This window comes from Calypte anna, chromosome 4A (assembly GCF_003957555.1).
Source record: "Calypte anna isolate BGI_N300 chromosome 4A, bCalAnn1_v1.p, whole genome shotgun sequence".
NCBI classification, from domain to species: Eukaryota; Metazoa; Chordata; class Aves; order Apodiformes; family Trochilidae; genus Calypte; species Calypte anna.
In genome coordinates, this window is record NC_044248.1 from 1,073,189 (window position 1) to 1,085,858 (window position 12,670).

The 12,670-nt window shown below is 44.4% G+C and overlaps 1 protein-coding gene across 4 annotated transcripts in view; it reads left to right on the forward strand.

Moving 5' to 3' along the window:
* The first annotated feature begins 10,315 nt into the window (after positions 1-10,315).
* ANKRD17 (ankyrin repeat domain 17) overlaps positions 10,316-12,670 on the forward strand; it is a 64,704-nt gene continuing 62,349 nt past the window's right edge. For all 4 annotated transcript variants that reach the window (XM_030450251.1, XM_030450252.1, XM_030450254.1 and 1 more), the window contains exon 1: positions 10,316-10,396. In XM_030450251.1, the coding sequence (XP_030306111.1) occupies positions 10,364-10,396 (33 nt within the window). In that variant the 5' untranslated portion in view covers positions 10,316-10,363. The remainder of the gene's footprint in view (positions 10,397-12,670) is intronic.

Sequence of the window (12,670 nt, forward strand, 5' to 3'; positions counted from 1 at the left end):
CTGGAAGGTGAATCCTACAGCCAGGTGCCCTCATGGTGAAATGTGCTGTAGCTGAAGTGTTAGCCAGAAAATGTTCAACCCCTCTTTCCTGTTGTTTCTCAGACTGGGTTCCAGCAGAATCAGCCTGGAAAACTTGGAATGATGATTTGGCTGGCTTTGCTGTCCTGTGCCCCACCTTTCAGTCAGCACCAGTGTCACCCTACAGCTGATGACAAGCATATGCCCCCCTACCTGAGGGAGTTAGAATTCAGGTGGAGGTTGGGAGATGGGGAGTGTGCTGAGAAGTGGCTGAGGGGCAGGCAAAGGTTGTCATGTCTTCATGTGCATGGCACATCCCAGGTGAGCAGAGCTGGGAAGTGATGTCTGCTGAGACTTTATGCATATTTCAGAAAAAGAAAATGTTTTTGTCTGCTCCATGTAACTGAAGTGAGTAGTGACAGATACCTGAGTTTAAAAAGAAGCCCCCTGCCTAACATGACCACTGCAGAAGGTGGAGCTGGGTGTTGGTGGCACCACGTGAATTTGTTTACTTCCTCAGATACTTCTCTGGGAAATGTCCATGTAAACAGAACTCCTGCAAGCAGGCTGGAGCCAATTTAAAGCTGGTAATTTAGTTCTTTAAAGAGAATCATTTCTCTGGAACAGATTTAGCTGAGAGAATTTCCTCATCTGTCAACTCTGAAGGCAAATGGGATTATGTGTGTTTGTTTTTTTCCTCTATCTGTGTTTTAGAAACAAAACTGTTTGTGCCTATTTAGGATATAGCTGGTTTGGAAATTGGATTTAGGAATTGGAAAATCAGTGCTGTAGATCTGAGATAAGTAAGAAGGCTTTGCTTCTGAGGTTAAAGAAACAAGACCTTTTCACTTCAAGTTAAAAAAAAATTACACGAACTTCATATGGGTTTTTTAGCCCATTTGAGGTATTCTGTGGCTGCCTCAGGCATCCTGAAATGATGTGCTTCTGTTTTCTTGATGTATTTTGTTATTTCTTGTACTGTATTTTAAGTGACCATGTTGAAGAAACATCTTGAAGATGAACTGCATCTGTAGAGCTTCTGTACCTGTGTGGGACTTGCGTATGTCATGGCAGTCACTTTTGATGTGTTGAGAAACAATACTAATAATACTAATTGTGGGGGTGAAGAAGGACTAGCAAATAGTTTGTAGAAGGTCATTTAACTAACATGTACTTTGGGAGGGAAAAAAAAGTGGTCTTTAACATGTGGTTTGTCTTGTGTTGGTGAGTGAGTTCTGGTGACCTCTGTGCAATCACTGTGAAGTGTCAACAGAAATGTTTTTGTAAAAATACGTGCTTGACCAACGAAGGGGGCAGCATTTCCACTGTGTTTTCACTGAGCAGTCAGTACTTTGTATTAATTGGTACTCAGAGAGGTTATCTCATTATTCCAGATGTTTTCCAGTCACTTTTCATCCCCAACATGCAGTCCTAAACTCATCTGAAGAGCTGAAGCCATGTGGGGGTATTACTAAACTGTTCTCTTCACTAAACTGTCTTCTCTTCACACTGAGTAACAGTTGTATAACAGGCTAAAAATCAGCCATGAAACCAAGCATGGCTTTAATATATCTTTGTTTGTGCTCACAGGAGTTTCTTTTAGGCTGAATGTTGCAATTACTGTGATTTTGTGTGTGTTACCCAAAGCAGTTTTTGACAAAGTCAATTCACTGGTGTTTGATTTGCAGTGTTTTTCCTCTGCTGCATTTTAGCTGAATCCTCAAGTCTTAGTATAATGGTGTATTCTAGGAAATGAGCTGAAATAAACCTTGGTTTTGTTTTTTCTCCCTTCCTCACCCCAGTATCTTAGGTCTCTGTGGTGTTAATCATCAAGGGTGGATAACATGTCCAGATATGCAGCTCTTGAGATGCTAGACAGCAGAGATAGAATCTTGGAGTGCTAAGAAACATAGTGAAATGTTGCCACTTAGAGAGCAGTTTGGGCTTTTTGCCTCGATTCTCCTCAATCCATCCTGAAACAGTCAAAAAGCTAAATGTTTGGATTATTATTTTTTTTTTAGGTTAAAATTAGAGGCATCTTTCCCCTGGCAGTATGACTTTTCTACTGCTAAGGAGGGTACCTCATGTTTGAGCTCAACCCCCTTGCCCCACTGGAGAAGGAATGATTGTTTCCAAGGCTGTGCATCTGTCCTCCTGTGCAGGAACTGTTTTGAGAATTACAGCCTCAGCAGAAGGGGAACATCTGAAACCTCTCAAGGGCAGGGAGTGATTCAGAGATAAGAGGAGGAAGGTTGTTTTTATCCTCCCAGTTTTTCCCACACAGAAGAACAGAACAAAACACTTTCCCTTAATGAGGAGCTGGAGGTCCCTGGTACAGCAGTGTCTGGCAGGTATCTGGTGACTCACGTTTCCTTCTCCTGAGCTTTACCATTTCAAAACTTCAGGTATTTCTTCTCTTGTGTTCAGCCTTGTCCTGAAGTGCTTTGCCAAGCATTTGCTTTTTTTATGCTGTTCTGCAGGTGTGGATTTTTCCCTTCCACAGGATGGCAAACAGTGCTTTCATGAAGTTGAAAATCTCGAGTCCTGACGTGACTTAGGTTTTTTTTTTTTTCCTCAAGTGCTGGGGTTTGCTCAGCCTCTGTGTCAGCGTGGGTACTGATCTCACTGAAATCAGGGAAGTCTGGCTTATAGTTGCAGTGAGAACACAGCTGCCAAAAAAAAAAAGGCATTCCTGCTCCTCCCAGCCACTTGGGAAATGATCTCGTTGGAAAAAAACCAAAGCCTCAGCAGCAGAAGAAACGTATTTAGAGTTGGTCAGTTCCTTGATCCAGTGTGTCAGGCAGTGCACAGTGCACAAGAGCTTGTGCTGACACAGCAAGGAGCCAGAACACGGGCAGGGAGCCCCAGGGCCTTTTGGTGCTACTGTGCCTTTAAATGCCTGTCAAGGAAACGCTTTGTCTGTCAGGGCTCAGATTGTTGAGAATGCTGCAGATCTGTGAGGGTTTTGTATTGAGGGGCAAAGCAGCCCTCTTGACACTTCCTTGGGATCTTATTTGAGAGTGGCTGGCACTGCAGAATCGTGCAGAAATCTTTTATTCTTTCTTTTTTTATTTTTTTCCATGCAGCTTGAAAACTTGAAAGCTTCTTTGAGATAAGATCAGCACTGACTTTTTGTCTCTAGTATTTGCTAGGGTTCTTGAAAGCAGTGTAATGAGGATAGGGAGGAAGAGAGGAACGAAGCAGTGTTTTTCTAAAATGTTGATGCACTTTTGGGTGTCACCATCACTGCTGTTGCATCCTTTAGGTGCAGTGCAGCAAAGGAGTCACTTTGTACACTGAGTGGCATAAGATATTCCCAAAGTGCAACTGGGCTCAATGTGGCACCAAGCTATTTTAAAGAAAAAGAGCACTTTGAATGTAGCAGCCTGCTAGCTGGATGAACATATGCCTCCTGTCCAGCTCAGTCACTAGCAGAAGCAAAAGTTGGCATAACACACGCTGGTATTTTTGTGAAGCATCAGCTTGATAAAGGATCTCCTCATGATAAATATAGCAGCAAACTTCATGTGCTAAACTTTGAAAAAGGGCTTTTCTGAAGCCTGTCTGCTTATGTTTCTACACAACTTCTGCTTACAATCACTCCAAATGTCAGAGTGAAATTGATACAGAGGATCATTCCTCCTGTGCCTTGGAACTGCTGCCTGCTGTCCTGTCCCAGCATGGCTTGGGTGATGTCCGCAGCCAAAGCCTGGCTTAGGTTGCAGATCTCTTGGATATGAAAGTCTCTGTGCCTTCCATAACCTTACCAACATCACTGGTTTTGAAGAAGTGTGTGAAGCAGTGCTTCAGGTGTGTGAAGTAAGCACTTGCTTGTGTGAATTGGACTTGACATCAGGTTAGTAGTAATCCTCTCAGTGAGCTTCATTTAAAAAATGGATTTTTACATTTAAAAAGCCCAAAACAGCAGAAACAGCCCTCTCAAAAAAGCCCCAAAATGTTTTTAAGAAAGGAAGATTCTTCAGTTGTGGCTTTCATTGTAATCCAGAGATGGGTACTGTGGAGTATGCAATCTGTCCAAACCATTGGAATACTTGTTAATAGAAATAACTTGAGTACCTGGTGTAGTAACAAAGGCATTGTGCACACAGTCTGGGACATACTTAGATTTTTTAAAAACTTTTTTGTGAGCCTCTAATGCATTTATAATTTTTGTCATAGGAAAATAATTCCTTGAGGCTCTGTGTGTATGATTTAATTGAAATGCCAGAGGATGGGGAGAGGTTCTGCTTCAGAAGGCAATGCAGGTGTTTGGTTGTAAGGGAACCTCAGCCTCAATTGCCAGGGTGGTGACTATTGTCTGGCTATGCTGTTGGAGACTGTTGAAGATATTTTGGACTCTTGAAAGCCTTTAGGCTTAGTCTTGGGCTTAACTTGGGCTATTATTGTTGAATTGAGAAGGGCAAATGTTGGTGAGCTAATTGTTGTATCTTCTGGAAATGTGAGAGAAACTGAAGCTGGCATCACTGAGTTAGTTCTGGGGCAGAGGGGTGAAATGTGTTTTGAAAAACATTAAAAAGAGTTGATTTCATTACTCTGTGTTACCATGAACTACCTAAAGTGGAGACCTTATAGTTTTCCTATAGAAAGCTACCCTTTGACAACAAATTCTGCCAGTGATATTACCCTTCAGAGGCAAAATGCTTTAAAAATATATATGCAAGGCATTGGGCAGTTCCTCCACAGCAAAACTGTAGAGGCTCCTTTGGAAAGAGAGAAAAGCCACTTGACAGATGAGAAGGCAGAACCTCAGTAACCTGTCTTGTGACAGTTGCTTTTTAATGATGTTCCAGTTTAGTTCATCTTCTGGGCAGTGCTGTGGATGAGTAAAGGCATTTTCTTTCCTCCTTTTTTCCATGCTTATGCTTGTACAGGATTGAAACCCCAAATAATAGGGCTGATGCAAGGACCTGCAGAGGAAGAAGGCTCTTTGCTGATTAGAAGGGTTTCTCTTGCTCCCTGCCAGAATGCTGCTTGCTTATTAGACTAGACTGTCAAACTCCTAGGTGTCAGTTTCATTTAAGCATAGATGAAGACTTCTTTCAGAAATACTTTTATTTGTGCCTTCTGTTTAGAGACTGATGGTGGAAGAGTAAGAGGCTGCTAATAGTATTTAAGACTCTTATCTTATGACTCTTGACTTGAGTGTTGCAATCTGACTTTAGGCAGAGGTAGCTTTTAACATCCCTTGTCTTAGGGATTCCAGTTCCTGGAACAAGTGCTGTGAGCTGCTTCTCTTTGGGGCTTGTGTGTGCTGTTGGTGAGTCCTTACACTTTCTGTAGTGTCCTGGTGTTACTTGTTGAGTTCTGTCCCTTGTAGGAGTGATGGCCTTTTTTTCCTAACCCTTGTATGAAATGGTAAGGTAGCATGGGTGCTGGAATTACTGGGAGGAGCTGCTATAAATGATATAACTGTGCAGAGGGCTGTCAGCATCTGGAGTGCCCATGTCCCCTGATCCCACAGGACCCATGCAGCTGCCCTGTCAGCTTGGCCAGCACAGCACGTGTGTTCAAGGGGAGCAGATCAGAGGAGGGTGTGAGGGGATCAGCAGCTTTATTTCACCAGACAGGTCATAAACATCTGAGTCTGTTGGCAACAGTCTGTCTTTAAATGTATTTAGTTTTATGCAGGCTTTTAAATTGATATAAAAAGCTCAGCATGCGTTTACCTTGACACTTTCAAAGGCAGTTAAGTGCAGGTACCTTTCAAGTATACTGGTTCTCTAGGAGCTGTGGAAAACCTAGGTCTCAAGAATACCATGTTAAGCTCCTTAAAGAATTTAATCCTCCCCAGCTTTATACTGAAATAAGTAAAACTAAATGAACAGAAAATACTGAGAGTTGCAAGAGGGTCTGGAATGCCCTGTAGTTCCCCTAGGCCAAATGAAAAATGTGCTGGACAGAAGTGAAAGCTCCATCTTGGGACAAGGCTTAGTTTTTGAGTGTGAACAGTCAAATTGTTACATAGTTGTTACAGAAATAAATGAATAAATAAAAATTAATTTCTTTATGGAAGCTTCCTTATCTGTGGAAGGTTTACAGAGCTGGAACAAGGGTGTTGTGATGGTGAGGATGGGCAGTAAGGATCATCTTGTGACTGTAAAACTCAGTGAATGCTCCACTGCAGTTTTTGACAGAGAAGTTTCAAAAGCTCAGAATAGAAAGAAACAAGAATAAAAGCATGTCTTAAAAATGGTAGATTTCATCAGGTTAAAGCCCATTATCCCTGTGCCCTCACTCCCAATAATAAAGCTTAAAGGACAGAAAGTAAATTCCTTTTATTAGAATTTTGCTAAAGCACCTACCTGAAGGATGCTGGAAATGTAATCATGCTGACAGCTGTGGAGATTTAATTTTTTTTATTTTTTTGAGAAAAAAGATAGGAGAAGTAGCAAAGAAGATGCTGTTTGTTTCTGGGTACAATGAAAAGTGTACACACAGGTTGGGGATGTAGTTCCTAAGGAGGGCTGGTGAATACTGCTGCAGTTTCAGAAGGCAGTGATGAGCCTATCTGGAGTAGTGTGTACCCTTAGGGCTGTCTGTTTGGGGAAACATTCAGTTCTGACTTAGTCGTAGAGGGTTTTGAAAAATGCTATTTTTACTCTTAAGAGCAGATTGGAAGAACTTGGCTCAGTCCAGCAAAATTAATGTGGGTAGGAGTATCATCACTCTCTAAAAAAGGAAGGAATGGACCCAACAGAAAGCTGAAAGCTAGTATTAGCAGAAAGAGGAGATGTACGTTAGGTGGTGGATAATTGTAGTGTGTCATTTGGAGTTGTTTACCCCTTAGTGTGTCTCCCAATTAAGTTAGGGGTTTTTACCTTCCCCCCCTTGTGCTATCTTTAAGATAATTTTGGTGACTGCTTGTTTTTAATACAGAACAGTTTCAGTAGCTCCTCTGTTTTCAAAGGCCATTGGCTTCCTTGATTTCTTTGGGTTTTGCATGCATATTTTTGCAATATACCTCTGCAGCCCCTAAGATGAAAGGGTCTAACATACAAGAAGTCCTTCCATCAGTGAGTGCTGACTCCTGATTGTTTTCTGTTTATTATTCCATAGGTGATTTCTTAAACTTTTTGTTCTCCCCTTAAGCAGTAATGGGTGCTATGATAAACTCAGGGCACACTCTGTAATGAGTTGAGTTCCTACTGCTGCTAAATTGGATGTGCTTCTCACCCATGTAGTTTTTCAGATACAAGTCTGAAGCAGCCTTGGAGGAAGCTATCTGAATATTACTTGTATCTTACCATGTTCTTTTGCTCCATGGTGGAATGGGAAACATGCTCATTTTGAAGTTTTAATGATGGAATTTCCTCTTCGTGGATTAATTGAGTTTTCTGATTCCATGGGTATTTCTAATCCATATGAAATTATAGTCTTCTCCTTGCAATCATCATAATAACATACATGTCATTTATGATACAAGCCTGAGTCTGCGAGGTAGTTTGTGTGATGGGATTTTTGCATCTTGGCACTCCACGCTTAGCAGAAAATCAGAATGTCACAAAACTTAGTCTGGAAACTCACCCTGCTTTTTGGTCTTAACTGTGTCAGGAACTTTCTATCCGAGGTCATCTTGCCTACTGCCTGCTGGAAAGAGAGATGCTTGGGAAAGCTGTGCAGGAGGGGACAGCTTAGAGAAGGGATGTTTTCAACTCTTTTCCCCCCATCTACAAATGATTTGGTTTTTTTCAGCAATGAGTGCACCTCCTGGTTCTGCTGAGTAAGGTGTTAGCACAGGCATGGGACACACTTTAAACAGCTCAACCTTGACGCTGGGCTCTGTGACTCTGAAAACACACAAAAAAGTGTGTTTATATGCTTTGGGACAGTTGGTGACCAGTACTGCTTGATCAGCTGTAAATAGATAACAATGTGCTTTTTGTGATATAAGAGTGGGAATTGTCTGATCAATTGTTCAAATGCTTACATTTCTGGGTGCCAGAATCTGTCTCGGATCAATTGTTATCATGCTTCTGCTTCAGGGTGAGGTCATCTGAGTGGTGCCAGTTCAGAATTCATGGTGGCCTGTGTGGTACTGGAGGATTGAACCAAGAATCTTGTTAAAAACTGTCCACTCTTGAGCATTTATAGCTTCTCTGTGTACTTCATCCTGCATGAGCAACTGTGTTCTTGTGGATGTTTTTATTCTCCCTTTGGTCAAACTGTATTTTTCTCTTAGTTTAGGTACCAATGCTGTATGGGTTATATAGCAGAGAGTAAACCAACCTATATTTGTACTCATCCCTGGCTTTGGCTTTCACAGAACTATCTTAGGATTCCCTTTGGTCTAACACTTCAGCGTAGCTTGAAATAGGACTCTCTTACCCCTGGTTTTAAGCAGTGCTGTGCTAAGTTTGTCTCCTCAAGCTGCACTTCAAATGTTGGCTCTCCCACCTTCCGTGTGGGGAACAGAAGGGATTTTCTGTCTTTCAACTTACAGAATGTAAAGGAGAATACAAGAGGATGTGATGGATGTGCACGACTTGGGTGCCTGCTTTGTTTTAGAGTGCCACTTGTGCAGAAAGCTGCTTTCTAGTAGTGGGTAGGAATAGGTGAGAGCACTGCCTGGGTCATGCCCTTCAGAGTAAGGCAAGATGAGGATGATAACCTTTCCGATAGAAGCTGAGATGTTGCAAAAAGATAACTTTTTTTTTTTCCTCCTAAAAACAAATAGTCCAAGTAATTCATAAAGCTGGACTTGAAAGCAAGGAAGAAATGGATTTGTGTTCCCTTTTACAAAACATCAGATATATTTAATTTCCTGTGTTTAAAACTCAAGATCACAGAGTAGAAGTAGGAAAGTGATCCATCGTGGTTATCTAAACAGGGATGGTTTGGGTTTTTCCCCTTATATACCTCGTTTTCTTTCAGGATAGAAACCTCCAGTTAAAGCAGCCTTCACGTTTTACTGAAGATCTCATAGTGGTGTCAAGTGTTGGGAACGAGGTTTTTGGAATTTGGTATTCCAGAATGTAAATCATTTTGAAATACAAAGCAAAGTAGTGGATTTGTCAAACAAATTTTTCTGCCTAAGCCTGCAGTGCAGGGCTGCAGATGAAGGTGGGTCAGGAGAGGTGAGGGAACAGCGGGGGCATGAGGAGGGGGTTGGAGTTGAGGAAAGCAATCAAGTGTTGAGTGTGTCTTTGCTTTCAGCAGAATCTCGAGCTGGCTGGGTTGTTGGCTGCCCTAATGGCTGACACGTAGAACCTGACTCCTCGTGGTGTTCCTGGTGGTGTAACACCTCTTGAGAAGCTCTGAATCATTCTTTCAGTTGTGGTTTTGTAAATGCAAGGTGTGTTGCTGCAGACAGAACTCTGCTGGCTTCCAACTGGGATGGGAAATGGTTCAGCTCTTGAGGTGAGCTTCTTTCTCCTGAAAATCTTGCACTTGTTTTGTAAAAATGGAGAAGATGGTGCTGTTTGGTTTGCTTTCTGCGGAACAGACCGTTCTGTTCCTGGGTTATGCTCTCTGTCCATCTGAAGGTGTTTTCAGTGGTGTCACATGCAGAGTGTGTTAATCCCAGCACTGAGCTGTGTGCTTTATGCAGTAAAGGAAAGCCAGGCCATAGCCCAGGAAACCCTGGGGGACATGCTATAGATCGGCTGAATCCAGAGGGGCTTTTTACGTGTTTGAGGAGCGTGGTTTGGTGTCGGGAGTGGTTAGGACAGGAGAGCAGTGAATGGGCTCTGGGGGAAACCCCTCAAGTGGATTCCTGAACTTTACTGGCTCGGAATGGCATTGACCTTAACTGTCCCCAGCTGGGGTGACCCCAAAGGGTTTTCCTGACCCTCTCAGCATGGAGAGACAGGCCCGGGTGTCAGGAGGAGCTGAAGGAGACCCCCGAGGAGGCAGCTTTGGGGTCACTGGGCGAGTTAGCGGAGGCCTTGGCAAGCCCTGAAGGGAGGTGCTGAGGGGCTGAGGGGAGGCATGGCTGTGGAGGGCGGCGAAACGCACGGTGGAAGGCAGAAATAAAAGGAGGCGGTTTCGTGAGGAGTTGATTGCTTTGTATTTATTTTTTATATGTGTTATACCGAGGTGTTTCTCGGGGAGAGGACCGGGAGCCCCCGGCGGGAGGCGGCGGCTGTCCCCCCCCGCGCTGGGGTGGTAGGTGCCCGCCCTGCGCGGGGTGGAACGCTCCATTTCCTCTTCCCGTGCTGACAGCGGGGGGGAGCGGGCGGGCGAGGGAGCGTGGTGCTGCCGGCAGGCACCCGTCCGCTGTCCGTCCGTCCGTCCCGGCGGCGGCAGGGAGGGAGGGAGGGAGCAGGGGGCGGAGGGGGGGAGCATGGCCGGGCGGTGAGGCGGGGCGGAGGCGGCGGCTGCCGCCATGGAGGCGTACGTGTTGGAGGACATCCTGGAGGTAGGGGCGGGAGAGGGCCGCAGAACAAAGGGGTGCGCGGGGTCGGCGGAGGGGGGGAGGAGGAGGCGGCGGCGGACGAGCCCCGGGCGAGCGCCCGGCCGTGGGGGCTGGGGCTCGGGGGACCGGGGAGCCGGGGGAACCGGGCTGCCCGCCCGCCCCGCTGCCTCCCCCCGCTCCCGCCCGCCCGCCCTCCGCTCGGTGTGGGCTGCGGAGGCCGCTCGGGGCCTGGGGCGGAGCGCGGGGCCGCTCCTCACCCCCCGCCTGCTCCCCTGGGGTCTGGGGCAGCGGCTGCCTGCCTGCTGGGGCAGCTCTGCAGCCCCGTGTGTGTGTGTGTCTGCAGCTGGGAGGGCAGGATGGAGCTCTCAGCCCTCCTGCAGGGACACTGCTTGTCACAACTCGGCTTTCTGGCTGCTTTTTTAGGGCCAGTGTTCCTGTTCCTTGCCCTGAGTGTGTGCTAGGCCTGTATGATTTCTGTTACTGTCTCTTAAGTATTATCTGCCTTTACTTCCTCTGCAGAATTAGATCCTGCAGTATGAAATAAATGACACTTTCCCTTCTTGGGAGTGAAACTGGAAAATGCAATTTCAGCCAAATGAAGAGGGGCCTGCCTAGCAATTGCGGAGTGAAACTTCTGTTCAAAGTGACACAGATCTTCATTCCAGATTATACTGGCTGTAATAGTTCAAGGAAATATCTTTTTGTTGCTGTTGCCCCTGTGGTTTTTCTGGTTTTGCAAGCAAAAACATGATTTCATTGCCAAATGACTTCAAAATGCTTGCATTTATTTACTGTAACAAGAAGCTGCTACCTTACTAGCAGCTGTCAAAATTTCAACAAAACCCTGCTTTCCATGATGCCTGTCCTGTAGTTTGGTTTCCTTAATGGCTGCACTTACGTTACCCTTTACGTTGCTCTAAAGTTTTAAATCAACAGAAGTGCTTGCTGTTGCTGAGAACTTCCTTGTGAACTTTGGAACTGCTCAGCATAATTGCATGCAGAATGTTAACACAACTGCTCAGCTGCTGTGTAGGAAACTGGTACAGATCTGTACAGGGCATTTCTGAGCAGTGTCAGGCTGTGTGGCTGGGTTTCTGTGGTGAGGTAGGAAGACCAAGAGGAACTGGGCTTTCTGCCATCAGACAGATATTTCAGTATTTCACTTGCCTTACGAATACTGAAAGCTCTTTTTTTTTTCTTTTCTTTATTCTTTATTTTAACTATAATTATCATACGCAAGTCCACAGCATGACAAATTAAGAAAATAACTTATTTATTAATAGTCTTGTTTGGAAAGGCAGTTAGCAGCAATTTTGTCAGTGTGAGCAGTTTTTGGGTCTGCATGTGGTGAGCTAAACAATTACGTCTTGCTTCTCTAAGTAGGATGTGGCTTTCTTGACAGTCTTGTCACACATTTTTTCCTGGTCATGAGACCAACTGTATCCGGGTAAAACAGCTTCAGAAATAAAGTATGGCCTTCCTGACTTGAGATGTTTGTACAATAGGACTGAATCAATAGCTCACGAGTCTCTGAAACATGCTGGGAGCAGTGGGGGCTTTGTTGTTTCTTGGTGCATCAGTGGAAGCAATGCAATTGTCTTGAGTTCCAGTACCCCTCCAGAAGAAAGACTTCTGTCTCTCAGAATTTGTTTCTCTTGTAACTTGGAAGAGTGTGCTTACAGTGTATTTTCCTTTCCCATTTTAGGGCTCTTTTTTTTTCTCATGTGGAGCACTTTCTGATGCAGTGTACAGGCTGAGGGAACTGCTCTTGCTTAGGCAGCAGAATCCAGGTCTGATTTTATTGGACACACTTGGTTCTGTTTAGTATTTAGTTTAATTTGGAGGGATCAGTCCTTGCCGACCCCTCCATAGAATCTTCAAGAATGTTTTTACCTCCAAGTTCTAATCTAAAACAGGAAAAAAAGGCCTTTTCTGTAGAGTACTAGTTGAGTTGGTGTAGAGACTGGGGTTCAAACTGTGTTACAGGTCCTTGCTGCCAGAAGTGAGAGGGTGCTTCTGGGATAAAAATCACCCCTGAGTTAAGAAGGTAGATCATAATCAAGTAATTCATAGTTCACATGTTTTAGCTTGCCCTAGTGTGAAGACTGCTTCCTCAGGGAGAGGAAGAAACAAGATGAAGTGAAAGCATAGTTTCTGCCTGTTTCATTACCCAAGTTGCAGGGCTCTGTTAGAAATAGTTTTCCCCAACACTTTTCCTATCAGAGGGTAAAACTAAACTTTTCAGCAACTGTAAGGCAACTGTATGCAGAAATGGTC